This window comes from Canis lupus, chromosome 9 (genome assembly GCF_003254725.2).
Source record: "Canis lupus dingo isolate Sandy chromosome 9, ASM325472v2, whole genome shotgun sequence".
Classification (NCBI taxonomy): Eukaryota; Metazoa; Chordata; class Mammalia; order Carnivora; family Canidae; genus Canis; species Canis lupus.
In genome coordinates this window covers 3,597,230-3,624,421 of record NC_064251.1, presented here as the reverse complement: position 1 = coordinate 3,624,421, position 27,192 = coordinate 3,597,230, and the positions used below count along the sequence as shown (strand labels likewise).

Below are 27,192 nucleotides of genomic sequence, written 5' to 3'. Positions count from 1 at the left end.
ATTGACAAGTCCCTGAAACAGGTAGAGTGACCTTCCTCTCAGGACTCAGCTGCCTTGATGTTAATACTTTGCTCAGGGCAAAAGGCAATCCTAGCCTGAATCCCAGAATCCCGTATGTCCACTTTAACCTATAAAAATTACTTTAGAGGGGCACCTGGGTGGCTCAGTGGTTGAGCATCTGCTTTTGGCTCACATTGTGATCCTGGGGTCCTGGGATCGAGTCCTGCATCAGGCTCCCCGCAGGGAGCTGCTTCTTCCTCTGCCTGTGTCTCTGCCTCTCTCTGTGTCTCTCATGAATAAATAAGTAAAACCTTTACAAAAACCAAAACGAAAAGGAAAAAAAAAAAACTCACCATGCAATAGGAAAAATATAGGTAACCTAACAGTAAAGTGGGTAAAGACACAAATGGAGGGATCCCTGGGTGGCGCAGCAGTTTAGCGCCTGCCTTTGGCCCAGGGCGCGATCCTGGAGACCCGGGATCGAATCCCACGTCAGGCTCCCGGTGCATGGAGCCTGCTTCTCCCTCTGCCTGTGTCTCTGCCTCTCTCTCTCTCTCTCTCTCTCTGTGACTATCATAAATAAATTTAAAAAAAAATTAAAAAAAAGACACAAATGGATAATTCACAAGCAAGATAAAGGTGATAGATTTGAGAGGATCAGTCTTTTTATCTAAGAGATACAACCTAAAACAAGCCAGTGCTGTTCTGCATTGTCACATGGGGCAAAGATCTAAAAGTTTGCCACTCCCCAGTGTTGTAAGAAGAGAGCTCTCAGGAGGGTCACCTTTTCAGGTTAAGCAGGGAGACCTTTGATCCCGAGAATTTAGCAACCCATAAACCCAACACAGCTTGCCTCCCTCCCACCTCTGGGTCCTCCCACCTTCTTTGTTTGTGGGGTTTTCTGTCTCATTTTCCCTCCCCACTGTTTCACAAAACGGCTCACAATGTTCTTGTCAATTAAGCTGGGAAAAAAATTACGAGCTACCAGCTTCCTATCCAGTTCATAGACTGTAACTGGTAGAAATGACCAATATTAATTTGACAATAGCTAACACTGACATAAGCCTCGGGGGTTTGTTTTGTTTTGTTTTGTTAGCTACTACATTAAGATATTAAAATTTTGACCCTAGGCCATAGGAACTTAGTACAAATAGTGTAGACGGAGGGCTCAAAATGGCAGAAGCTATTGGTAAAATCTGATAGAGCCAAAAGCTTATCTATGAATTAACTGTTACAAACTCTTATGGAAAAAGGGGAGTGTTTAATAAGCACAGGATTAGGGATCCCTGGGTGGCTCAGCGGTTCAGCGCCTGCCTTCGGCCCAGGGCATGATCCTGGAGTCCTGGGATCGAGTCCCACATCGGGCTCCCTGCATGGAGCCTGCTTCTCCCTCTGCCTGGGTCTCTGCCTCTGTCTCTTTCATGAATAAATAAAATCTTTAAAAAGAAAAATAAGCACATGATTAATATATATGCGCTTGACAGTGGCCACTCCTTGAAGCATCACGGGGACATCAGCGCATCCCCAGTCCCTCTGCCCGCCCGTCTCTGCAAGTGGTGGGGGAAGCGCTAAGCGCGGGAACCGGCCCGAAGGCCACCCGGCGCGCCTCGAGCAGCGGAGCCTCGCGGAGAGGACTACAACTCCCAGCACGCCCCGCGCCGCCCAGCCTTGCATTCCCAGAAGGCCGCGGGCGCCGGGCTCTTGGGGGGCGGTGCGTTCCCGACCTGCCCCGCGGCGGCCGCCAACCCTCGGGTTTGAATCGGGCCGCGCTCTGCTGTGGCGGCGGCGGGATGGGCGCTTCGTCGCTGCCCCCCGCCTGGCAGCTCTACCTCAAGGACCACCGCGTCTCTACGTTCAAGAACTGGCCGTTCCTGGAGGGCTGCGCCTGCACCCCGGACCGGGTGAGACCGCGCGGCCTCCCGGGCCGGCCCGCCCCTCCCCCAGAGCCCTGGCGCGACCCCGGGCGACCCCCCCGTCCGTGGGCTCCCAGGTCCCCGGGGCGACCCTCCCCTCCGTGGGCTCCCAGGTCCCCGGGGCGACCCTCCCCCCCTCCGTGGGCTCCCAGGTCCCCGGGGCGACCCTCCCCCCCTCCGTGGGCTCCCAGGTCCCCGGGGCAACCACCCCCTCCGTGGGCTCCCAGGTCCCCGGGGCGACCCTCCCCTCCTCCGTGGGCTCCCAGGTCCCCGGGGCGACCCTCCCCCCACTCCGTGGGCTCCCAGGTCCCCGGGGCGACCCTCCCCCCACTCCGTGGGCTCCCAGGTCCCCGGGGCGACCCTCCCCCCTCCGTGGGCTCCCAGGTCCCCGGGGCGACCCTCCCCCCCTCCGTGGGCTCCCAGGTCCCCGGGGCGACCCTCCCCCCCTCCGTGGGCTCCCAGGTCCCCGGGGCAACCACCCCCTCCGTGGGCTCCCAGGTCCCCGGGGCGACCCTCCCCTCCTCCGTGGGCTCCCAGGTCCCCGGGGCAACCCCCCTCCGTGGGCTCCCAGATCCCCAGGGCGACCCCTCCCGCTGTGGGCTCCCACATCCCCCGGGGTGACCCATCCTGCTATAGGCTCCTGGACTCTGGAGTTCCTTGGCCTGAGCTTCAGCTTTCCCTTGCAGATGGCAGAGGCCGGCTTCATCCACTGTCCCACTGAGAACGAGCCAGACTTGGCCCAGTGTTTCTTCTGCTTCAAGGAGCTGGAAGGCTGGGAGCCAGATGATGACCCTATGTAAGTCGTCCCGTTCCCCCCCCCGCCAAACTTCACAGGCTCCCAGGGTACCCTGGCACCATCCCAGACTTCTCTTTTGAGTTGGGCCTGTGAAAACTGTCAGAATTTCAAAAACAGTGATGGGGCAGCCCCTGTGGCTCAGCGTTTTTAGCACCGTCTTCAGTCCAGGGCGTGATCCTGGAGACCTAGGATCGAGTCCCACATCGGGCTCCCTGCATGGAGCCTGCTTCTCCCTCTGCCTGGGTCTCTGCGCCTCTCTCTCTCTCTCTCTCTCCCTCTCTCTCTCTCTGTGTGTGTGTCTCTCATGAGTAAATAAATAAAATCTTTAAAAAACAAAACAAAAAGATACTTAGTGATGGAGCCATGGCTTTCCAAGTTCGTTTTGTGCAAACGATGACTCTGTGTGTTGGTGCCCTGGTGCTTTCAGCCGAATCAAACCTGATTTGGCCAAACGTACTTCAGCGAGGATGCTGAAGAAAGGCTCATCCTTGTAGTACTGTACGTGGCGCCTTTCGGGTCTGGAGAACACGGGAGCAGATCCTCTGGTGACCTGGGGATATCCAGGTGCTTTCCTTGCCTTCGAGTCTTCAAACCTACAGCTTTTTTGAGCTGTCACTCACACCAGAGAAAACAGCCTCCTAAATGGTACACGTGTTGTTTCCAGTTTTGTCCTTTAAGGCATCTAGTTTTGTTTTCTTGTTTTAATTCAGGATGTATGTTCAGGTAGACACTGCTGGCTGTCTTTCTGTGTGTGATGCCACGTTCTTTTCTCACTATTTTTCCCCTGTCAGACTGGATTGCTGCTATGACTTTAACATTTTCCGGTAATCACCTGAGTTGTCTCTTCTTGGCCAGAAGAGAATTGCTGTTTTCCCTAACGTGTTTGCTCTCGTGACTCATTCTTGACTGGGATGGGTGGTGCTCATACCCGGATCACTGGGAAAGTATCCGTTGTATTCTTGGGAGTGGGTTTCTAAGTGCTAGAATGTTTTCAGTTCCTGTCGGCTGTCCTCTGTGTGGCTGTGTTCTGTTCACACTGTCCTATGCAGGGCTATGAGAGCAGAGAGCGAGGCAGGGCAGTTCACTGGAGAAGCCTGGCCAGCGATGCCCTTACTGGGGACCAGCGAGCAGATTCTGTCAGAATTCCAGTGAAATGAGATTACTTTAGACTGTTCCCTCTTGAGGATTTTAGAGGAATTTGACATGTGCTACTTCTGCACTTACATACCGCGTGACACTTTTCCTGCTACTTGCTAGAGGACTCCAAATAAAATACATGGGCCCCAAGCATGGTGGGGAGCATCCACAGAGAGAGTGGGGGCAGGGATGGGCTGCTGGGAGTGTGCCCTGGGACCAAGCGCTGGTTCTGTGCACTTCACGAAGCAGACAGAGTCAGGCACGTTTGTGAGCTGGGGTGGTGGGTGTTGCTGACAAACTGTTGCTGACCTTTCTCTGTTGACATGCTCCTGTTTTGTTTTTTCTAGAGAGGAGCATAAAAAACATTCATCTGGTTGTGCTTTCCTTTCTGTCAAGAAGCAGTTTGAAGAATTAACCCTCAGTGAATTTTTGAAACTGGACAAAGAAAGAGCCAAGAACAAAATTGTATGTATGATCGGGGGTAAAAACCCAGGGCCAACCCATTGAGTCTCTGTAGCACTGAGTTCCCCGCCCCTCATATTGGAGCGGCTTTGTTTTTCCTCAGTAAGCGTTTTTAAGCCCCTCAGGTATATATGTGAGGATCTAAAGGACAGAAAATCTTCTATCCTGGAATGTGGTCTTGGGGTTGTACAGTCAGAGAAAAACATGTTCCTCCTGGAAGCTGTGTTTAGTGTGAGGTGCCTCTGGTGGTGGGGCAGTGGCGGTAGGCTGGCGCTCCGGCCTTCAGAGACAGTGTGTGTGACAGGCCATTTACGAGGTGGGGACAGAGGGTTTGGGGGCACATAGTAACATATCGGGGAAGGGGCATTATGGGTATTGAGAAGAAGGGGTGCCAGTCCAGTTGGACCTTGGGATTTCTGCAGGTGAACTTTGACCGCTTTTGGACAGGTAATCCTGGGTTATGGGGAGGGAGGCGGGGTGAGGCTGTAGGTCCACAAAGGGGTGGTATACCAAGCAGCCTGGGCTATAGAGAAAATCAGGGCTCCCAGTTAAATCTGAATTTCAGGTACACAGGGGAGAATTTCTTAGTAAAGCGCACATTTTGTGTGCATGTATACTAAAAGAATCACTCGTTTTTATGAAGTTCAAATTTAGCTGGACATTCTCTCTTTATTTGCTAAGGACGGCAGTGTTACAGAGAATAAATATTCAGGCATTTAATATCCTTGTAGCAAAGCCCTGGGCTGGGAGTGGACATTCTGGTTCTGTCCCTGCCACTCACGGGCTCTGTGAGTTTAGGCCAGTCTTGGTTGCATGTGGAGGGCAGATCCCCATGGTTTCTGAGACCCTTTTCTGGTTGAAAATTTGTATTCTTTTTTAGAGATGATCATGAAATAGTTCTATCTAATATAGTAGGTTTTCAATGCTGAAGACCACATTTTTTGTTAGGAAGGGGGAAGAAATTCAGTGTCAGAATAGGAAGTTGTGGAAGAGCTATTTACACCGTGGAGACCTTGGGAACTGCAGTGTCGGAATTGGGAAGTGAGCCAAGGAGAGCCTCCTAGGTCAGGGGTCAGCACACCTTCCATGAAGTGCCACAGATAACAAATATTTTAGCCTTCGTGGACCGCATGGTTTCTGTTAGGTATTATTCTTTGTCTTTGTCATTTTTGTCTTTACAACTGTTTAAAAATTGTGAAAACCGTTCTTGGCCTAATGACTATGAGAAATAGGCCATGTGTCCCACAGGCCACAGTTTGCCAAGCCCATTCTAGGTGAGAGACCAGCCTGTTTACTTAGGGGACAGTTGTGAGAAAGCTGTGCCCCAGCAAGCAGGGGAAGGTTAATGTGTAGCCCGGGGAGGCTGAAACCAAACTGTGGAGCACTGAAAAAGACCAAGGATGTTAGATGGTTGTAACAAAGAGGAAGACATGGTTGTGACAGCCCAGCTCCAGGACAGTGACCCAGTGCTCGTAGGCCCCATGGTCTGATGGAGGGAGTCAGGTGGCCTGTGGGGGGAGGTGACTCACTGGAGCAGGAAGCCCACCAGGAGATGCTCAGTCACCAGGTCACCACTATCTGCGGGAACAGCAGTGGGGCCACACCAGACCAGGTGAACAGGCAAGTGAGGAAAGTGGGGGATAGGAAGAAAATGTTTTGCTTTCATTGTGCAACTGTTTCTGTTCTACCCCAGTCAGAATACAGGATACTTTAGAAGGATGCCTTTGTTCTTATTACTTTAATTACAAAACAGGGCACCCGGGTGGCTCAGCGGTTTAGCTCTGGCTTCAGCCCAGGGCCTGATCCTGGAGTCCCGGGATCGAGTCCCACATCAGGCTCCCTGCATGGAGCCTGCTCTTCCCTCTGCCTGTGTCTCTGCCTCTCTGTCTGTCTCTCATGAATATATAAATAAAATCTTAAAAAAAAAAAAAAACAGGGCTATACCACAGACTAGCTGGGAAACCTGGAGCTGGGCACCACTCTGGGCCTTGGTTTCCCCATTGTATAATGCAGACAGTGATGGCACCTGCCTCACAGGGACGCCAAGCAATAAAGCAGTTCATGTGTAGGCAATGGGTAAAATGGTGCTTGGTACACACACACACATTCCCTAAGTCTTGTCTTTTATGATTATTAGGATGTAGCTTAAGTAGGAGGCCCTTGAGTTGAGTCAGGATATTCACCCCAAGATAGCTGGATATCTCCACCCTAGCACGGGACCCAATTTATTTAGATGCTCAGTAAATGTTGCCTTATTTGTTCCATTTTGATCTTATCTACAGGGTGTGATTGGGAAGCTCTCGATTCCGTTTCATATGCCTGTTCTTTATTTCCAGGCAAAGGAAACCAACAACAAGCAGAAAGAATTCGAAGAGACCGCAAAGAAAGTGCGCTGTGCCATTGAGCAGCTGGCCGCCGCAGAATAGCTCCTGTGCGGCATGCTGGTCCCCAAGAAGAACGTGCCATCACTGGGGTGCACTCCTCAGTGTGACCAGCTCTGCTGGGGACCCCTTCACTGTGCCTTAGGAAAGGAGAACGGCCACAATTCAAAATTAGAATGTTAAACTATACTTCTGTTTTCTTCTTGAAAGTGGCGCCAGGGGCGACTTCTCTCTGTGCGGCTGGTGCTGCGAGTACAGTGACCGGTTCTCTCTTTTCTCTTTGGTAGTTTTTGTACCACGGTTCCCGGCCGTCCCGGGGTGAGAAGGTTACAAGTGTGCTCTCATGGGCAGAGCCGTTCCACAGTGAAGCATCTGGGCTTCAGCTTGACGGCTGGCTCTAAAGCCTGAGATTTGATGCCTGAACGTAATCCTGGGCCTGTTGTGACTGGACAAATAGGGAATTAAGGATTCTGCTTTAGATTTTATTTGTCTAATAATCTGAATTTAGAGTGTGTGTTTCTTGTCTTCCCACTACTCTGTATTCTCTCACTTGAATATCTACAAGTCCTGTAGCCGTGCTTTTACCTTGTTGGGTCTGCGGTTCTGCAGCAGCCTCCCTTCCCTCCAGAGCAGATTGTACAAAATGCCATCCCTGCCAAAGCTCTGAGGTGCTGTGTGTGGGAAGGGGCTTCCTCGCCTGTCTTCACAGGGGTAGCCAGCGGAATCCAACCCCAGACTGCTTCCATCTCCATGTGTGCCAGACCCCTTTTAGGACTGAAGCCCGAACGGCAGGGGTGGGGTGGAGGGGCCCTGTTGTCTTAATAGTAGAGCCTCTTGCTCGAAGGTCACTTGAAGATATGTTCCCTCCAGTGGGCACCATGGACACATGGCAACAGATGAGGACAAACTCCTTAATGCCAGATAGTGCGTCTTCCAGAGGCCTGGCTCCCTGCTCTGAATGAGCTGTGGCACAGATGGGGCAGGCAGGGGTGGGATGAGACCCACGGAAGGCGTTCTGGTCTTACTGTTCCCACCACTCTGCAGACCGCTACTTGCCTTCATGACGTGGGTTCGGTGGCTGATGAGGCACCTGTCTTTCTAACATGAACCCCCACCCCCAAAGGAGGATAGAGGGACCAATTAATCTAAAAAGTGGATCATAAACCTCTTTTTGGAGGAAACTTTTTTATAGATAACTTGTTTATATTGTTCGCAGTTTCACAGGATCATAGTCCACGATGTCAGAGTTAGAGCAGTGGTAATAAACCTGGCAGCTGGGGCCCGCAGTAGGTGCCTCCGAGCTGTGGCTTCCTCGTCTACACTTCCTCAGCTGGCATTCCTTGTAGGCGTGTGATGTGTGTGAGGGGGCCCTTGAGACCGAGTCCTCAGCTTCTCCCAAGCCTCTGCAATGTCGCTTTCTTCTTTGCTTATTACTTCACAGAACGGCACAAACTACAATTAAAGTGAACACAAAGCCATTCTAAGTCATAGGGAAAATCCGTGTGAGCCTTAGGTGGGTTGGAGCCAAGGCTGCAGGAAACAGGTAGCAGAAACTGTCATTTGTGAACTGGCTGCAGCTAGGCAGCCCTCGTGAGCTGGTGGGCACACACTGGGGGTTCCCTCCCTGACAACAACGCAGTGGCCCAAGTCCTTTTTAAATAACGTAGAGCTCTGGGGACTTGGTGGGCTGCTGCGGGTGACCTGCCAGCCCCGGTTGGCTGTGTCTCCATTGCTGCTGCGCCCTCCTGCACGTCCGTATCCCGTTCTCCCCGTCCCCTTCCTGTCCCCTCCCCGAGGTTGGCTCACACAGGGCTGAAGCCTGGCGCTGTTGCAGTGATAGATTTTATTTCTCCCTCTATGAGGAGAAGCTGCAGGGTGCTCAGGATTGTTACGGTCCTATCGGAGGTCATCTTGTCATTTCTGAAAAATAAAAACCATTTCATTTCAAACACTGCTGCAGACCCTACTGGGTTTTTTTAAATCTTGTTGGGTTTTTGTGGTGGTTCCTTAGCTGCCACCTGCTGCTTCCCGCCCACACGGCTGTGGGGAAGGGCTGAGCCCTGGCAGACACAAAGCCCGCCCTGGGCTACAAGGCCCACTTCTGTGTGTCATCTGGACCCATTCCAGGTATAAACTGGCTATGCAGAATGCATCTCAGACTTCTATTTTTCTGCTTTATCTCAGAAAGGGAAGGGTATTTCCTCCAAGCTTGGAGCATATTTATTGGAGTGGTTTCTTTGGGGCGGGGCTGGGGGGGCGGGGAAGCTCTCTAGCCTCTATACTCATCTGTAAGCTGCTTAATTTGGATATTTGTGCCAGTCTGTAAATGAACACTTTCATAACTGGGCCCTTGCAAGCTGGCTTTGTAGAGAAGCTGGCCCTTCGCACAATGGGCAGCGATGAGGTTCTTGGCTTCGTCAGGCTGTGCTGTGGGGCTGACCCTCAGCCCATCTTACACATTTCCCTTCCACAGAGGTATTTCCTAGAGGCCTTATTTCTCACTGGGCCTTAATGACTGTCTGCTTAGAACACTAAATAGACCTCCATTAATCAAGCCACAAGCCTTTGCCAAGGGCCAGAGCCTCAGTTTTCTTTCAAATGTGTATCCTCTTTTCAGGTTCTCAGAGTCTGGTGAGAGTCTAGAAAGGGTTGTGATGCGTGGTTATGGGCTGTCAGGTACATAGGGTGATGTACAGGTTAGACCCCTGCAGGCCAGCCTCAGGAATCCAAATCCTCCATCTGTCCCCAGCACCATGAAGAGAGCCAGCCCGACCAAAAGTGACCTGCCAAGAGTGGAACTATGTGCCGCTGCCTGCAGGTTGGCACCCCCTTGGGACCCTGACCAACCCTTTGCAGGTTACACTTAAAGTAACTCAAAATTGTATATAAAGTCTTATGGTGATTTTTTTTTTTTTTTTTAAGATTTTACTCCTTACAGAGAGTGAGCATGAGTAGAGGGAGAAGCAGACTTCCCACTGAGCAGGGAGTCCAATGGGAGACTTGATCCTAGGACCCCAGGACCATGACCTATGCCAAAGGCAGGTGCTTAATTAACCCACTGAGCCACCAGGTGCCCAAAGTCTTAATGTGATCTTAATCTACATTTTTTTCATGTAGAAATGGAGATTTGCAAAGAGGCAAAGTAGCTTGTCCAAAATCCTACAACTAGGAACTGTTAGGATTGAGGACTGGACCCAGGTGTCCTGCCCCTAGAGATGGGACCTCCGCGATGAATGACGCTGCCTGGCCTTGGTGTGGCGGGGGTCGGCTACCTGACTCCAGAGACAGGGCTATCTTGAAACCATCCCCATTCCAATTCTCAGACTGCTTTGTCCGAAAGACCTTCAAAGGAACTGAAACCTGCCTCCTCAAGACTTTCACTGACTCTCCCAGTAGGACATTTTTTAAATTTTGAACTAAGATTCATGGGAACTTATAATACAAAGGGGCCCCGTGTACCCTTCACCCAGTTTGCTCTGTTGTAACTGCAGTAAAACGTCTGTGCTTGCTTTTGACATCTCAGGTCTGAGCTAAAAAAGAGGGTTGCATTGTGCAGCCCTCCTCAGCTCGCCAGAACCAGTGTTACCATCACAAAGGGTTTCTTGTCCCCTCGCTTGGGGAATCTAGCTCCTTTAGGACCAACTGCGCCATAGATTTCCTCTCCAGTGGGCTCAGCCCACAGCGTTCGAACCAGTTTTCAGCTGAACAACCAGATTGGAGCCTTAGCTTCTCTGTGATTCTTTCCCTCTGGTGGCCAAGGTGCTGACACCTGTCTACTTGTTCAGTCAGATGCTTGAGCACCTACTGTGAGCCTGGGGCTACACCCAGAACTTGAACCAAGGCCAGGGAGGACTCAGTTTCCTGCAGTGAGCTCAGGCTCCAGGCCACAGCCAACAAATAGCCATGTGATGCACACACGAAGAAGATAACTAACTTCCTGGAGTGGCAGCGTGAGAGATCTGAGCCATCCGGGAACCAGGAGCAGGCTGCCAGATGTGCCAGGTGCCAGGGGCGGGAGTGCACGCTCAGGACTAGGTGCGTTCTGCGATGCAGAGACCTCAGCGGCACCTTCCCGTTTACCTGCAGCAGAGCTCCATCAGAGGCTCCGTGGACAGATGCCGGCGAGTCCGAGGTGGCCGTGATGAGCCCTTCCCAGGTCCTGTCAGTGCCCGGAGATGAGACTAACCAGGTGCGTGGCTGCCTCGCGGTCTGTGCCACACCCCACAGAGGCTGTCCGCTGTCCACATCCGTGTGAAAGACCCAAGCTTCCAGCCTACGACCTCCACCACCTGAGGACCCTTGAGCTTGGCAGGCTTTGACTAGAACAGCGTCTTGACCAGTCTACCAGGGTGGACTCTCTTCATAATGCAGCCTGGTTGCGCGCACCGACGTGTGGGTAAACTGGCAAGGTTCGGTTTCCGTTGGAGGAGTTTGCCCAGGGCGGTGAGTTTAGCGGTGCCGTAGCTGATGCTGAACAGCTCGGTGATTTCTCCAGCAGCTTCGGCCGCTTCCTCAGCCCTGTGCTGGAGGCAGGAAACTATCGGCCTGGAGCCGGAGGCTCATCTGCCCCACGGCGGTCGCTGGGGTCAAGCATCCTGTTCTTGCAGCCCCTGAAGAGATAGATACCTGAATGTACGTTTTAGAAAAAGAGGATTGTGTGCATCCCTGTTTGTCATTAATAATCGGAATTTCCTCCATCCGGAGTCCCCTCCTGTCCCTGATTTTGGTGGTAGTGGTCTGATGCTAACTTTGAAGAGGCCCCGACCTCCTGGAGACGGGCTTACCAAGTGGCCACCGACAGCTCTACTGTGGGTCGATGGTAGAAAGATGACCAATGAAAAATAGGGGTCATTCCAAAGGACCGCTCTTCCAGAGCCAGGCTAGGGCATAATTTGGGTCCATCTTAGGGAAACAGACTGTCAGATTCATCAAAATAGCCCCTCGTGGACAAGTGCCTACTGCCTAGGGGACAATCCAATCAGTGGCTCCCGAATGCACACTGGGTTTTCAACACTTTTCTTTAAAGCAGATGAAGTGTAGACTCCTAACCTGGCCGTCTGCACTGCAATGCGAGGGGAATCCGTGTCTTCCTGTGCGGGGCTGTGGGGCTCTGAGCCAGCCCTGGCCCCGACAGCACAATCCCATTTCTAAGTTCTATGGGGGTGCAAAGAAGACCACTGCAAAAGGCAGGGGTCATTCGGAAGAAGCATGTGGAGCCCACAGCCAAAGGGGGCTCCCTAGTTCTCCCCGTCTCCCTTCATACGTTAAACACAGAGGTAGGCTTTGACCCACCTAAAGCAGTATTTATTGATCCTTGTCCCATTGTGGCTAAATGTTGGGGTCACGACTCCTCTTCCTCCCCCACCACCGCTGTTCCCAGCAGGGGCCCTGCCCTGCCTCCCCACTCCCCTCCATCCCCAGCCCTCTGCCCTCCTGCTTCTGTAGCCGGCTGCCTCGCCCTCATCACTCCCCTCGCCCAGTATGTTTGAGGAATTCTCTCACCTGCCAGAGGGGACTCCTGGCTGCCACCCAGCTGGCCGAGCAGGGACTGGGGGCACCCACGCTGCCACAGCTGGGAGCCCCCAGGCCCGCTCGTGTTCCAACCCAACCTTGGGCACGGCGCAAAGTGTGTGGGAAGACGCTGCAGAAACCCAGAACCGGGCCACGGGCTCGGAAGGCCGCCTGAAGGATTGTTTCAGTGACTGTGCTGCGACCTTCTCTTGCCTGTATTCCTCAAGCCAAGAAGTGCCTGATACAGGGAAAGGGGGCTGGATGACCCGTCGGAGAAGGGCCGCCTTCTGTGATGATGTGGACCTCAAGCCTCGGGCTGTGTCCCTGCAGACTCTGCAGCCTGGTCCAGGGGCCCCCGAGAGGAGGCCTCCGGTCGCCCTCAGCCGCAGCCCCAACAGCCCCGCTGGGACAGCCCCTCCCTGCCCAGCGCCGCACTGCCTCCGCCTGGGCTCTGCCCTTGTAGGATCCTCCGCCTCCCACCCCACTCCTGCCTGACCCATGTCCTAGAAGGTGCTTTGTGCATGTTTGCCGAGTGGGTGATGGACAAGCGGAGCCCAGCCTCGCCCTCTGTGGCATTTGTAATTAGAGGCGAGCTGGAAGCAGGACCTCGTCCTTCCAGGCCCCTGCCCACCCACCCCCGCCCTCCCACCCCCTGCACCGGATCCCCTGGGTTAGTCCTGGAGACCGATTAAGACCGGGACCTCAGGGCCAGCCAGCGGCCAAGAGCCCCACCCGGCGGGGTGGGGGCTGCCTCCGCGGCTTCCTGGGCCCAGGTCAGCTGCCTGCTGAGCCCCCTCCGCGGTGCAGGCCCCACCCTCCTCCTCCTCAGCCCGGCCATTTGGCGGCTGAGAAACCGGAGGTTTGGAGAGATTAAGACACCGGCCGGGACGCACTGGAGCGGCCAGCTCCTCGGGGACGCTGGGCTTTGAACGCAGGTCTGTGGCAGGTGTACCTGCGGCCCTGAGGCTTCCCTCTGTCCCCTGGGGCCCAGCTCCAGGCGCGGGCGCCGAGAGGTGGGACCGACCTTCCTGCGAGCCCGGGGGGCGGACCACGAGGCCGGCGCAGGCACAAAAGGGGGCGCCGCGTCCAGGAGAGGCTTGGAGCGGGAAGGGACGGCTTGCCCGCCCCGCACCCTTGGCCGGGCTCCCCCATCCTCTGCTCCCTGCTCCCCCGCCGCTGGCTCCCCCATCCTCCGTTCCCCCACCCCGCACCCCCGGCCGGGCTCCCCCATCCTCCGCTCCCTGCACCCCCGGCTGGGCTCCCCCATCCTCCGCTCCCCCCACCCCGCACCCCCAGCCGGGCTCCCCCATCCTCCGCTCCCCCTCCCTGCACTCCCCGGCCCGGCTCCCCGAGCCCCCCGCATGGCCCGGCTGGGTGCGCTGCTCCTGGCCGCCGCCCTGGGCGCGCTGCTCAGCTTCGCGCTGCTGGTGGCCGCGGTGGCCAGCGACTACTGGTACGTCCTGGAGGTGGCGGCCGCCGGCAACCGCACGCAGCGGCTGTCCTCACACTCCGGGCTCTGGCGCGTCTGCGAAGGTACGGGCGGCAGCGGGCGGGGGCGCGGAGGGCGCGGGGGTCCCGGCTCCGGCCCCTCCCCACCCCGTCGGGACTGCGCGCTCAGGAAGAGGGGCGCTGCATGGAACCCGGAGCCCGGGGAGCAGGAGCCCTGGGCAGTCCGCAGTCCCTTGCCCTCCCTGGTGGGCGGTGGAGTCAATCAAGAGCTGCGGGCACAGGACTTGACAGGTGACAGGTCAGCCCCAGGCTCTCCGTGGGCCCTGCCATTGGCTGTCCGGTGGGGAGAAGGTGATACTTCTCAGGATGCAAACTGGGGTGGGGGGGTGGAGGCCTGAGGGAGGAAGGCAGGGGCAGGGCCCCCCACCCAGGGCGCTGGGCTGCTGTTCTTCCTCAAGCAGGGTGTGGGTGCTGAGGTAGCAGCAGGTTGGGGACCTGGGGGCCACTGGGAAGTTGCTTCTCCATTGCTGTCCCTCGGGGTTCAGCCTGGCACAGGCGGGACTCAGGGTAAGACCCCGGTTTTCTCCACCCCCCACCACCTGCCGGCTTGACAAGTGCATGGGCACAAACAGGAATGCCGCGTGCCCCGCCCAGAGGCTGCTGGGTCCAGGGAGAGGAGGGCATTCCCTCCGCGGGGCCTGGGTGCTGGGGCGGCCAGCAGGCGGGGTGCTCCCCTGCCCGGGACCAGCCCTGGGGGGGGGCAGCAGCGTCTGTGAGGGTGTGTGCACGTGTGTGCTCGTGTGTCTGCAAACGCGTGTGGGTGTGCCCATGTGTGCAAGAGTCCGTGCACGCTACACGCACCTCTTCCATTCCAGGCAAAGCCACCGGGAGCTCAGGGCCCCGGGAGCGCTGAGGGCAGCGTCTCCGGAAGGTTTGAGGTTTTACGCCCGCCTCCGTGTAGGTGTTACTAGTACGTGACAGAAACAAACCCTCCACACCCGTCTGGAGCCCAGCTCAGGGGGGCCAGGAGAGACTCGGACGAGGCTCTGTGGCCACTGGTCACCCACTGGGTTCCGGCGGGGAGCGAGGGCACGCTGCAGAGGCGCTGTCCGGCGGCCCAGTGGGTCCCCCCTCTCAGAGAAACTCCCCCTGGGCGGTGACCCCACAGGTGTCCAGCCCACCAGGCTCTGCGTCCTTTCTATTTCTTAGGGCAAAACAGCTGCATCCCGCTGATCGACCCCTTTGCCAGCGAGAACCTGGATGTCCCCACCTCAGTACGGCACCTCATCTGTGAGTCCTCGGCCCGGGCATCCCCTGTCCTCCCTTCATCGCCAGGCGAGGTCCTGCGAAGGCAGCTCTCCAGGCACACGGGGCTCCGAAGGGCGCCCTTGGGTCTGCCCGGCTCGGGGTGGGGAGGGGGCAGGTGCGTGCCCCTGCCTGGACCCTGAGCCCCCTCTCCTGGCAGCCCTGCACCGAGCTATCATGGTGGTCCTGCCCCTGAGCCTCGTCCTCGTGGTGTGTGGCTGGATCTGCGGCCTCTTCAGTTCCCTGGCACAGAGTGTCCTGCTGCTTCTCTTCACTGGCTGCTACTTCTTGCTGGGAGGTGAGTGTAGGCGCCCTGGGGGCCCTAGGGCCTGGGGGTGGGGGTGCCCCCTCTCCTGCCCCCTGTGCCCCGTGCCCACCCCGGGGGTTGAGCTGCCTCAGGTGAGGCACCCTGGCTGGTCCTCTGAGCAAGGGTAGGGGTCCTGGTTGTGGGCCTATGAGCCAGGGAGGGAGCAACCCCAGGGTCGAGCATCTAGGCATGGGAGGCATGAAGCTCCGAAGGCGATCCCAGGACCTGCTCCTCTAGACCTGCGTGGGGGTGGGGGTGGGGGGCATGAGACTGGCCCCCACCTGTGCTCTCCTTCCCAGACAGGCCTAGTTGGAGGAGCAAGAGTGGGCAGGGCCAGGCATTAAGACAGGTGAAAAGGGGCCTCGCCGTCCTTGGCAGGGACCCTAGTCCAGGCCCAGAATGTGACTGGTGGCAGTTCCCAGCCGACATCCATCCAGACCCTGCTGGGTGCTGGCCAGGCGCTCCCTCGGGGCTGTAGCCGGGGCCTCTCTGTGGTCCCAGCCTCCAGGTGAGATGTCCAAGGATTCACCAGGGTCAGCAGGAAGCTGACTTCTGCTTCGAGGTGTCATCTGCCCCTGCCTGCCAGCCGCTGCCCGCTGCTGCCCAAGGCTGGCTGTCACTGATGGCGGGCTGGGGCCCCTTGGGCTCAGTCCTCAGAGGCCTATGCTGTCGGGGGCAAGGCCTGAGCCGGACCTGGCATCTGGGCCATGGTACTTGAGGCCCAGACCACGTGGGCTTACAGCTGCCTCTTGGGCAGGAAGGCCTCCTTCCCAGGGGATGCTGGGCCCAGGGGAGGCCTTAGTCAAGTGGGACTAGGCGGGGTTGCCCGGTCCCAAGAGTGTGGGAGACCAGCAGCCCGGGTGGGTGCTTTTGAGAACAAAAGCAGGAGAAATCAGTGTGTCAGTTGTGGCCTGACCCAGAGACGGGCTGTGTGGGCCCAGATCCAATTACGAAGGACCTTGGGAAGCCACGGAGAGGAGTGATGAGGTGGGATGGTATCCAGGAAGCCTTGCATGATGCTCTCAGAACCATGGCGTGGGCTGGAGGTGTGGGGGGGGCTGGAGGCAGTTGCTCAGGGGTGCTCCTCCTCTGAGGGACCTGCTTCGAACACCCCACCTGCTCCGCTCGCTCAGGGTCTCTCCTTGTGGGGGACGCTCCCTGGGCATGGGTCAGCTGCCATCACTGTCAGCCCCCTGTGCAAGGCCAGAGTCAGAGGGAGGAGAGTGTCCACCTTGGGGGCAGACAGGGCTGATGGGAGCAGGAGGAGGGCCCGGACCTCAGACCTGGGGGCAGGGAGAGGGCTCAGGCTAGGGCCAGAGGAGGGGAGGGGGTAACCCAATGAAGTGGGGGGAACTGGGGGCCTGGCCAGAGCTCCAGAGCCCCCCGACTGCCAGTAGAGGTCACTGGCTGCATGTGTGTGCACACGCGTGCATGCGTGTGTCTGTGCACTCATGTGCGTGCGTCTGTGTGGGCGTGTGTCGGGGACTCTGGGGCTGCGGCGGGGTGCTGTGTATGTAGAGGCGGTTATGTGAGTGGGGGCTGTGGCTGAGGCTGTGGGGGGTGCTGTGTCTAAGGGGGTTTATGGGGCGAGGCCCGGAGGCTTGGGGACCGAATCAGAGCCTCCGTTTCCCCTACAGGCCAGTGGGAAGGGCCCCCAAGGCCGTGTCCACAGGGCCTGGTTAGGCACTGGGCCCAGCAGGTAGACACGGTGAGTGATCCCCCCCCCCAGGTGCCCTGACCCTGGTGGGCATCAGCGTCTACATCAGCTACTCACACCTGGCCTTCGCCGAGACCGCCCGCCAGTTCGGCCCCCGGCACGTGCAGCACGTCCGCGTCGGCTTCGGCTGGTCCCTGGCCCTGGCCTGGGGCTCGTGCGCCTCGGAGGTGCTCAGTGGCATCCTTCTGCTCACAGCAGCCCGCGCCCTCCGCCTGAGCCGGCGGCAGGGGGGCCCCCACTCGGTGGCCGTCTGAACCCCAGAGGGGCAGAGGCCAGGGCCGGGGGGGATGGGCTCAGTGTCCTGTTGCCTCCGCAGCATCCCCGCAGGCTGGGAGGGGACCCCTGTGGGGGCGGGGGCAGGGCCGGGGGGCAGAGCCAAGGATCCGGGCTCCTCTTGCCTGGCAAAGCCAGGTGTCTGGGGGGCCCCCTGCTGGTTTGTGCCCTTCAGGGACTAACTGGTTTGGCCTCCTCTTAGGGCTGCGGAAAAGGAGTCCCAGGAGGAATTAGCAAGTGGCCCAAGGGGATGTTAGTAGGGTGGGGGGTGCTCAGCGGGTCCCCTTGCCCCTCGAGGGTGTGCCCCCGTGTGCCACCCCGTCCTCATTCCTAGGGCCCTGGGTCGGGTGGAGGAGCTGCCTTCTGTCCTGGGGAGGAGGGAGTTTGAGAGGCAAGCAGCACCCACTGCGTTAGGCCCCGAGCCGAGTGCCACCCGCTCATGGGCTTGTCCAGTCCTGCGGTCGCCCTTCAGGTTTGTTACCATTCGCCCGTTTTACAGAAGGGGAGTCTGAGGCCCGGGCCATCCCGGAGCAAATGGCTGAGCCAGAGGCCCTTAGCAGGCTGGCGGGACTCCTGGGCCTCTTCGGTCCACTGGCTCAAGGACGGGTGCTCGTGAGGAGGATGGGGCGGGGTGGCCTGGGAGTCCTCTGGGATTTGCAGGGGCAGTTGAGTGGCCTGGATGCACCTCTCAGACCCCTGTCGTTGTCCTGGTGCGGCTGCGGCTTCTGCTGAGCTGGTGCTCCGGGGCCCCGACCTTCCCGTCTGCAGCCCCTGGGGAAAGGCTGTGATTGCGGGGGGCCTGGTGGGTGCCTGAATGAGCGGGGGGGGGGGGGGCGGGGAGGGGGCAGGGGAGTCGCGCCACACTGGCACCGTGAAGGGGCTTCTAGCCAGGCGGGGCCGGGGCTGCCCACAGCCAGAGGCAGGCCTGGAGCTCGGGCTGCAGGCCTACTAAGTGGAGGTTCGGGGCTCAGGTAGGGGGCTCAGCTCGCAGACCAAGCAGCAGGCCCACCAAGGCTAGGCCCCCGGCACATCACGAGGCTCGCTCATTTTTCCTTAGGTAGAGAAGTCAAGGTGACAGAGGGAAGGGTCCCCAGGGGCCTGGCAGTCCCAGACGGCCCCACCTGGGGTTCAGGGACTTCCTGAGTCTGGGATGTAGGCAGGGGGGTGGATGGGGGCCCCTCAGGCCTTGGTCTTACCCTCCCTCATCCTCCCTTTATTCTTCTGAAGATTACAGGAAGCTCCTTGGGGCCCTGGCACCATTGGGGGGCCCCACTGAGGGCTCCGCACCTTATTTGTACTTATGTTTTAGTGTTTATTAGTGTTTACCGTTCCGTGTAGCAACATTGTGCCAACGTGTCCTTAAATAAATCAGTTTGTGCTACCTGCAGATAAGCCTTGTTTCTCTCTTAAAATGTTTTCAGGATAACACATGTTCATTGCTGATTGTGTGTGTGTGTGTGTGTGTGTGTCCGTCCACCGGGAGACGGCTGTGTGTCTGTCCCACCACCCGACCACCTGCAGACACAAGCTCCTCCCCTGTGGGTGAGCGCAGGTGGACGAGGACGTCCCCACCTCCACGCTGGATGGGGCGGCTTTGCGGGCAGGTACTCAGCTTGTGAGGCCTACCTTGGCTTCTCCTGCGGGGAGTGGGGAGTGGGGAGCGCGAGGGTGAGACCCGCCCTGTCACCAGCTGGGCCTGTGTGACCCCGGGAGATCCGATACCAAATTATCTACGGTAGAGACATACTCTTTTGAAAGCCGGACAATTTATTTTTAGAAAAGGGAAAAATATATAGATGACTTCAAGATAAGGCCTCGCCCCCGGCCGGGCAGCTAGTGCTCCTCACCATTGGGCCCCGCTGTCCCCTCGTGAGCTCCTGTCACCCTTCCTCCCGTGTCCCCGAGCACCAGCAGGGACACGCTCATTAGCTGCCCAACTCCGAGCAAATGGCTCGAGCTGGGAGCAGAGGCCCTGCGCTGGCTGCTGCCGGGGCTTTGCTGGAAGGCTTGGCCCCGAGTGTGGGAAGAAAAGGTCCCAGGAGACAAGGGGGTGGCGGGGTGATGTACGACGGCCTCTCCTGCCACCTGCTCCCTCAGGACGCCTGCACCCCCCCCCCTCGGACGCCGGCAGGGGCACGGGCCGCTCACCGCGCTCAGGGCCCCAGCTGCCTCAGCACGAACTCCCACTTCCTCAGCGCCAGCTCGGTGTCCTGCGCGGAGACGTCGCGGTGCCACACGGCGCGCACCGACCGCTCGCTCCAGGGGAACAGCAGCACGCGCACCGCGCGCCCGGTCTGGGCCACCTCGGCAGCGCTCACGGCCCGCAGACGCCGGCAGAGCTCCTCGGGCGCCAGCCCGTCCACCGTCACCATCACCACGTTCGTCTCCACGGCGGCGACGTCCACGGAGCAGATGGGGGACGCCAGCTCCTGGAGCCCTGGGCCCGGGCCCTGCGGTGAGTGGAGGCCGAGCCCGGGACCCCACCAGTGTCTCCACCGCCCAGGCCTGTCGCCCCGGAAGGAGCAGAGGGCGGCCCCGCTGTGGCGGGGAGAGAGGGACCCTCGATCCCCTCTCAGCTGTGTGACCTGGACAAGTCAGGTACTCTCTGGGCCTCGGTATGCTCGTCTGTAAAGTGGGGTGGATGGCAGGGGACTGGTTCCGGGACCCCACCAACAGAGGTAGAGACCCAGGTTAGAGGCTCCACCCTCCAGATCCTGCAGGAAAGGATTCCTGACACCCGCGAGTGCTCGTCGGCCTCGGCCCTCCGCCCTTCTAGTCCCCGGGCTGCCCTCATGGCTCAGTGCAACCTAGTCAGAAGGATGTGCACCTGCCGGGGATCTGGGTCCGGCTACAGGGGACCCCCAGGCACTCTTCTGGAGCAAAAGGAGGAGAGGGGGGGTGTGGTCCAGGTACCTCTGGCGAATCTCTGAGCGTTCTGGTGGTCTCTCAGCAGTACCTCCTCGGCGTCCGCCAGTCCTACTAGGGCGGCTGCCGCCAGCACCCCAGCCTGGCGCATCCCTCCGCCCAGGGCTTTCCGGAGGCGCCAGGCTCCTTCGATGAAGTCCTTGGGCCCCCCAACCAAGGCCCCCACGGGTGCGCCCAGGCCCTGGGAGGAAGAGAGGAGAGAGTCCTGCCTGCCAGCACCCCCAGGTTTGCCTCTCTGTCCTTGGGGCTGGCGGGAGGGGGATGGGAAGGGGACAGGGCCCTGTCTGGGGAGGTGCTGAAGGGGCCCAGGGCCAGCAGCTGCCAGCACAGGAGCTGGGGAACCCAGCTGACTCCTGCGGGCACCCCCACGGTCCCCTGTCCGGGAGGCAGCCAGTGGCTTCCCCACCTTGGAGAAACAGAGAGACACAGAGTCACAGTGCTCCACGATGCGGGCGGGGGACACACGCAGAGCCACCGCAGCATTCATCAGCCGGGCCCCGTCCAAGTGGACCCGGACCCCGTAGCTCCGGGCCAGGCGGTGCACCTGGGGGCGAAGTGCAGGCAACCGATCAGAGGGGCTGGGCTTGGGGAGGAGCTGAGGGAGGACAGGTCTCCAGGAGCCTCGAGGGGTCTGGAGTGAGCAGAGCCAGGCTAGTGACCAGCCATGCCACCTGGGACCTGAGCAGGCCCTCCTGCTGCCTGGGCCTGCTGCGTCTGCTGCGTCCTGAGTGAAAGGGAACCTTCACTCAGGCTGAGGATAAGCGTTTTATCTCGGGTGTACGGTGGGTGCGCTCACTGTGGCCAAATGCCTGCTATGTGAGCCATAGATGCCGCATCCTATTTAAGCCACCCCATGGCTCCGTGAGGGGATGCTCTCAGCCCTTCCCACCGGCAAAGAGTAGGTCTGGAGAGTGAGTTAGCAGGCACGTTCTCACAGCATGCAGCCCTCACACCACGCACAAGCTGGTGCTCCCCCGGGAGGGGAGGAGGGGAGGGGGTCTCTGTCCTCGGGGCCTAGACAGGGGCAATAGTAGTGCCCTCCATACCTGCAGCCTGGGAGCACACACGTCCCTCCCACAGCAGTGCCAGCTGCCATGGGCATGGGTCACAGGAGACGTGATCCAAGGAGACTGGCTCCAGGGGACAGGAAGCCAAGAGCTGGCTGGGTGGGCAGGCTGGGGGTGGGGTAGGACCTACCTGGTGTAGGTAGTCGATGGGGAGGACCCGACCCCCTGAGCTGCTGTGGGTGTTCTCCAGGCAAATGAGCTCACAGACCGGGTGGTAGGGGCTCCCCAGGCCCCGTGTGACCATCCTCTCCAGATCAGCCAGGTCCAGGGTGCCATGGGGCAGGTCTGGGAGGGGGTGGGAGTGCACCCCAGCGATCTGCAGATATTGGGGAAGAGGGGCTCAGGGATCAGGTCCAGAGGTGCAGCGTCACCTCATACCCATCCCGTCTGGTCGTCCCGCGGCCATCAAGCCCTCCCCCTGTGCTGGGGCCGTGGACACGGCCACCCCAGCAAGGGAGGAGGGAGGTGCTGGCCCTTCCCCACCCATGCCCCTGGGCTCCGGGGGCCCACGAGGGGGCAGCAGAGCACCAAGCACGCCGGTGTTCACACAGAGGCCCAAGCCGCGGCCGCCCCCACGTGGTCAGTGTGGCAATGGCTCTCCTTCCCGCCTCCTTAGAGACACCACCACCCCAGCCATTTCTTTCCTCTGCAGGTCCCAACAAGGTGCCTGGGAAGCAGGTTTCCACCAGAAATGCTGAGCAGCCTGTGCGGGCCCCAGGTGAGGGGTGCCGGTCCTTACCTGAGCCACCCCGCCCTGCTCGTAGACGTGGAGGTGGCACTCCTGCCCGAGGAGGAGCTGGGAGCCCCTGCGCTGGCAGTGACCCATCACTGAGATAGACGAGGGAGGGCAGTGTTGGCTCTGAGCCCCATGGGGCCCACCTGGTCCCGCCCAGCTCCTGGGCTGAGCCCCGGGGGACTAGCTCTCAAGTGCCTTATGCCAATTAGGAAACAGCATCCCTTCGACACCTTAGGGCCATGTGCCCGAAAACCGTCCCACTAACAACAGAAGTCTAGGCTGACCATCCTGTGGGTTGTTGCACCCCATGCCCTGCAGCCCACCTGCTGCGCATCGCCTGCACCGGAAGCTGGCCACGATGCTGCCCCTTGGGGCCACGCAGCTCAGGGCACGGGTGTCAGTTGGGCCAGGCAGGGAACAGAGGGCACATGCACACTGGGAAGCCTGAGACTTTAATAAAGGGACAACTTACAAAGGTGTGGCAGCGCATAGGGAAGTCACAAAGGACAGTGCAAGACCCCCAGGCCATAAGGGGCAAAGGGAGGGTGTGGTCACTGGAACCTGGGGACAGGGCAGCGTGGAGAGGGCAGCCTGCCTGGCGCAGGGCCACGGTCTGGGAGGAGCATGGGCACGCTGACCACACTCTCCCCCCCTCCCTCCTCTCCTGCTAGGGGCCCTCCTGGCTGAGCGCAGCAGAAATCCAGACGGCTCAGGCCCCCAGCACCGAGGAAAGACACATGGCAGGAGGACCTGGAGGGCGAACGGGAGTCACCCTAAGCTGCGCTCACCAGAGATGAGGTTGGCCATGGTGTTGGTAGGCACAAACAAGGTCCGCTCCACCCCCAGCAGCTTGGCGGCCTTTTCCTGCAGCTCTGCGGAGGGAAGGGATGAGGGTACAGAGAGACCCGTCCACAATGCACCCTCCTTGCGTTACGTGTAACCGTGAGCCCGTGTCCTGATGGGGTAGGCGAGTGGCCTAGCAAGACAAGCCCTGGTCTGCCAGCTGCACAGACTGTGGCCTTGGTGACCACAGATCAGGGCCCAGAGGTCCCTCAGTGAACCTTCTGCACCCAGCCTCCTCCTGGGCCCTGGTCTCCCCCTACATTGAAACTCTGTGGTTTGAACCCCCCTTTCCCATCCAGACCTCACACCTGTCTCACTTCCTTTCCCATCAGCCCCTTGCAGGTGGGGCCGTGCGGTTTCTCTGCTGACTTCCTCTCCCAGAACAGAAGGGAAGACTCTGGGGGGTTGGGGGGGCGGGGCTCTGGCTCCTGCTTTAAAGCCTGTTGTGGCTGCCCTCCACCTGTGGTACCAAGTCTGAAGTCCTTAGCATGACATTCAAGGCTAGTGGGATTTGCCCTCTGCCTTCACCTCCGGGGAGAGGGGTAGCTCCCAGTACCCCACACTCCAGCCACATTGCCTATCCTAAACACCCTTTCAGCACCCAGTGAGCCAGCTCTCTTCCCTGCCTGGGGGCTCCACTCGCCCTTAAAGAGCCTATTCTGCAAAATCCCCCTTCCCTGTGAGTCCCACGCCTCTCCTCACCCCATGTTCCCCAGGCACCCTCTGTGGATACACGTCAACCCTGGCACTTCCCCCACCCCATGGTGGTGACGGTGTATCTGGCTGCCTACTAAGCAGTGGGCTCAGCGTTTTTGAAGTTCCAGGCAGCAGTAGGTGTCTGCAGAATACGTGATCACCAGTCACCACCTGACCCCACACACAGGTCCTTGGGGCTCAAGTGGCAACCTGTGGCTTGTCCTTGGCACAACAGAGGGTAGTACACACCCTCGCAAGAGCCGTGGCCCACCACGGTGGCAACTCTCAACCCAGGCCGGGAGTGCCGTCGCTGTGCCTTAAAAACACTCCCCAGGTTGGTGGAGCCCACCCCTTGAGAGGTGCAGCAGGTGGGAAACCCCCTTCTCTAGGCCGGTTTTCTGTGTCTTCGTGTGGAAAGGCTGCAGGTGCCCGACCCGAGCTGCAGGTCTTAGAGGGAAGACCTGGGTTCAAATACTGCCTTGCGTCTGCAGCGTATGCGGCCTTGGGTGCCACGCTCGCCCGGGGTGCCCACCTGCTCGGGCTGCCCGACACCTTAACGCGCACCCCGTCACGGGGCGTCCCTTGGCGGGCAGCTGTGTAAGTGCGGGGCCCTGGGATCTGCATTTCTAGCGGCCCGTCGGGGATGGGGGATGGGGGTGGGGGATGGGCCCCCGGGGCGCCGCAGGGCCGAGCCGCCTCGGCTGCGCCCGGGCCAGCTCTCCCGCAGCACCACGGACAGCGCCCCCGGGCCGCGCCCCGACGACCCCAGGCCCCCGCCCGGCCTCGGCCCGCACACGGCGCTCACCGCGGACCGTGGGGTCCTCGCCGTAGTCGTCGTCCCCCACGACCGCCTCGGCCATGGCGCGCCTCATGGCCGGCCCGGGCTTGGTCACCGTGTCGCTGCGCAGGTCCACCTGGTGCACCGGGACCCCCGCCCCGCTCCCACACCCCCGCGGCCGGGGGGCCCCGTAGCGCTGGGCCGCGGCCCGGGCCAGTCCGCGGAGCATGGCGGGGGCAGCTCCCGAGCCTTCCCGGCGAGCGCGACCGGGAGCGGCGGGGCCGGCGCGGCGGGGCTGCACCCACCTGGACCACCGACCACCGCCGCTCACCTGCGGGGTGCCCGCGCGCGGCACGCTGGGAGTTGTAGTTCGGACCTCGACCCGGCGGGCACTGCGCAGGCTCGGGGCGGGAGGGTCCCCGGGGCATGCTGGGAGTTGTAGTTCGGCTCCGCGGCGGTGGGCACAGCACGTGCGGGAGAGGGAGGGTGATGCTCGAGGCCGGGCGAGCCTTATAGAGCGGACGCTCCTGTGCCCCCTGCCACGTGCCAGGCGTGAACTCCCGGGCACCCTATAAACGGTGGTGCAGGGAAGCCGCCTGGCGGCTCTAGGAGACCAGCTGCTGGCAGCGTCCCTGTTTCACAGATGGGGAAACTGAGCCTCGCACAAGCGAATGCCTAGGATCACTGGGCCAGGGGCGGCCGGACCGGCTGTCTCGGAGTCGGGCTCTGAGCCACTGTGCTCCACCGCCCCTAGACGAGCAGGCGTCCCATCATTTGCTTTTTCCAATACGGGTCTGTTGAGTATCTGCTGTGAACCAGGCATTGTCTAGACGCCACGCCGAGGGGTAGAGACGGGCCGCCCGACTCGATGGGGTGTCAGGGAGGCAGAGCTGGGGGTTCACAGGGAGCCGCCTCCTCCGTACCCCCTGCCCTGGAGGGGTGGGCTGGGGTTGATTCAAGCCCTCGCTCAGCAGGCGGGCGGCTTTGGACGAGCCTTGTAACCCCTCTGCCTGGGTCTCCTGCAGAATGGGCCTCCCGCCCTCGCTGTGTGGGCGCCGACCCTGCTGCCGGTGTGGGGAAGTCCTCCTCCTCCTACTGCTGTTCCTGAGATCATCCTTCCGGGTCTCAGCCCGGGGCCCTCGGCCTTGGTGTCGCTGCCACCACGGGGTGCACGGTGACTCGGCCCAGACTGGACCTTCTGCAGGGTGACCTTCCCTCACGCAGGGAGGACAGGTCTCCCCAGAGGGCCCAGCCGCACTCGGTGGCTCCCCTTCCTGGAGCATGGCCACAGATGTCTGTCCCCCACAGGAGGACGTTGGTCCCAGAGGGGCCCCAGGTTCACCAGAAGAGGCGGCCACAGCTCTGGTCAGGGCCGCCTCTTGTCAAGGAGGTCACCAACACCTTCATCAGCTATCCGCCAGGTCCAAACTGGGTGTGGGGATAAAGGAGAGCAAGGGCAGGCTGCTCAAGAAGCTCAGGTCCTCAGGGGGGTCGGGATGCTGCCCGGGAGGGGATCGTTGGGAAGAGGTACATGTCAGCAGCAGGAGGCAGCAGGCCAGGCTTCCTGGAGGAAGCAGCGATTGGGCCGAGAAGAGAGCAGGCCGCTAATCAGAGGAAGGCGGCACATAAGGCAGAGGCTCGGGTAGGAGGGAGCTGGAGCATCTGAGGTCTCGAGAGAAGCCAGCCCAGCGGGGAAGTGAGCAGGGCTGGAGATGGAGCCCGTGGCCACATCCCGGGTCAGGGCAACTTCCCTGGCACCCTCAGCGTCTCCCCCCTGCCTAGTGCGGGCATCTTGGAAGGGCAGAAATCACAAGCGCCTGCAGGACCTGTGGCCCCAAGGACCCCCATGGAAAGGAAAGGCACTCCCCCACCCCGGTGCCCCTCTGGCCCTGACCCACGATCTGCGATCTGCGCCGAATTCCGGCCCTTGGAAAACAAGCCCCTTATCTCAGAGTCTGGCTCCAGCTCTTCTGCTGGGAAGTGGGGGTGGGGGACAGAGGCCTCCATGGACAGGAAGGGAGGGGTTGGGGCAGCAAGGATGGCTCCCGGGATGACCAGGACTAAGGGGGCAAACAGCTGGATCCCCAGGCGCGTCCCAGCCAGGGCAGAACAGGAGACGGGCCTTCTGCTTGCGGGCACTTCACAGTGTGCCCGCCTAGCCACCCACAGCCTCCCTCGGGGGAGGAGGACCAGGCAGGGGGCCTAGAGCCATCCCAGATGCCACCAAAGTGACACAGCTGGTCACCGATTCCCATCACAGAGCTGTGTCCCCAGAGAGCTGGCCTCTTTCCAGGGGAAGGCGGGCCCCAACAGAGGTTCCTTCTACCTGTCAGGTGCTGCTTGTCACCTCCTACCTGGTCCGAGGGCACCCCGCCAGCCCCGCCTCCGCCTGGTGGTGGACAGAGCAGGCCACCACCAGGCAATGCCAGCAATGCCGCATGTTTCTCAGGCCTTGTCCCCTCTGCCCAAGCCTCGGTCTCGGGGGGTTGTCTAGGCTCTTGTGTGTCTGTGCATACATGTATACATGTAGCTGGGTGTCCATGTGCTCACATGTATATACGTGTCCATGTACGTGTGCTCACATGTATATATGTGTCCGTGTCCATGTGCTCACATGTATAGATGTGTCTGTGTCCGTGTGCTCACACGTATCTGTGTGCACATATGTGTAAGCATTGTCTGCATATGCATGTGCAGTGCCCATGTGTGTATACGTGCACGTGTGACTGTGTGTTGGTGGTACACATGTGAGTGTGGGGGTGGGGTGCAGGGTGGGGTGCCCATGCGCGTGTGTGCCTATGTGTGTATATATGCAGGTCTGTGCGCCTGTGCCCGTGTGTGTCCTGGGCTGCAGCTGCTGTCTGAGTCATCCTGTTGGCAGGCTGGGACCGGGTCA

The 27,192-nt window shown here is 59.8% G+C and overlaps 3 protein-coding genes across 7 annotated transcripts in view; 2 read left to right on the top strand and 1 right to left on the bottom strand.

The window, feature by feature from the left end:
* Window positions 1–8,638, top strand: part of AFMID (arylformamidase) — a 30,671-nt gene extending 22,033 nt beyond the window's left edge. The window contains exons 11-14 of the mRNA XM_049113879.1: window positions 1,485–1,901; window positions 2,600–2,709; window positions 4,194–4,311; window positions 6,645–8,638. Of these exons, the coding sequence (XP_048969836.1) occupies window positions 1,485–1,901; window positions 2,600–2,709; window positions 4,194–4,311; window positions 6,645–6,734 (735 nt within the window). The 3' untranslated portion in view covers window positions 6,735–8,638. The remainder of the gene's footprint in view (window positions 1–1,484; window positions 1,902–2,599; window positions 2,710–4,193; window positions 4,312–6,644) is intronic.
* Window positions 8,639–13,552: 4,914 nt separating this feature from the next.
* TMEM235 (transmembrane protein 235) lies at window positions 13,553–18,059 on the top strand. 3 transcript variants are annotated; one of them, XM_025468158.3, is made up of 4 exons: window positions 13,553–13,733; window positions 14,859–14,939; window positions 15,115–15,252; window positions 16,991–18,059. In XM_025468158.3, the coding sequence occupies exons 1-4, from the start codon at window positions 13,562–13,564 to the stop codon at window positions 17,230–17,232; spliced, it is 633 nt and encodes a 210-aa protein (XP_025323943.1). In that variant the 5' UTR covers window positions 13,553–13,561; the 3' UTR covers window positions 17,233–18,059. The 3 variants fall into 3 exon arrangements, with proteins under 3 accessions (XP_025323943.1, XP_025323941.1, XP_025323942.1); XM_025468156.3 differs by lacking the exon at window positions 13,553–13,733 and adding an exon at window positions 13,740–14,619; XM_025468157.3 differs by lacking the exon at window positions 13,553–13,733 and adding an exon at window positions 13,740–14,619 and having other exon boundaries at window positions 16,899–17,114.
* A 939-nt stretch (window positions 18,060–18,998) lies between these two features.
* LOC112672872 (uncharacterized) lies at window positions 18,999–24,673 on the bottom strand. Of its 3 annotated transcripts, none has more exons than XM_035721143.2 (7): window positions 24,602–24,673; window positions 22,768–22,851; window positions 21,983–22,071; window positions 21,374–21,559; window positions 20,583–20,720; window positions 20,165–20,357; window positions 18,999–19,680 (listed from the first exon to the last, which is right to left on the bottom strand). In XM_035721143.2, exons 2-7 carry the CDS (start codon window positions 22,784–22,786, stop codon window positions 19,085–19,087), a joined length of 1,221 nt encoding a protein of 406 aa, XP_035577036.1. In that variant the 5' UTR covers window positions 22,787–22,851; window positions 24,602–24,673; the 3' UTR covers window positions 18,999–19,084. The 3 variants fall into 3 exon arrangements, with proteins under 3 accessions (XP_035577036.1, XP_025323947.1, XP_035577037.1); XM_025468162.3 differs by lacking the exon at window positions 24,602–24,673 and adding an exon at window positions 24,324–24,562 and having other exon boundaries at window positions 18,999–19,688; XM_035721144.2 differs by lacking the exons at window positions 21,983–22,071; window positions 24,602–24,673 and adding exons at window positions 22,303–22,429; window positions 24,324–24,358.
* Between the last annotated feature and the right edge of the window lie 2,519 nt (window positions 24,674–27,192).

Coding starts and splice junctions, on each gene's coding strand:
- TMEM235 (XM_025468156.3), top strand. CDS start 14,268: ATGGGCACAAACAGGAATGCCGCGTGCCCCGCCCAGAGGCTGCTGGGT. Junction 14,940..15,114: donor CTCAGTACGGCACCTCATCT/GTGAGTCCTCGG, acceptor CTCTCCTGGCAG/CCCTGCACCGAGCTATCATG. Junction 15,253..16,990: donor CTGCTACTTCTTGCTGGGAG/GTGAGTGTAGGC, acceptor CCCCCCCCCCAG/GTGCCCTGACCCTGGTGGGC.
- LOC112672872 (XM_035721143.2), bottom strand. Junction 20,358..20,582: donor TGTCTCTCTGTTTCTCCAAG/GTGGGGAAGCCA, acceptor TCTTCCTCCCAG/GGCCTGGGCGCACCCGTGGG. Junction 19,681..20,164: donor CGCTCAGAGATTCGCCAGAG/GTACCTGGACCA, acceptor CCAGGGCTCCAG/GAGCTGGCGTCCCCCATCTG.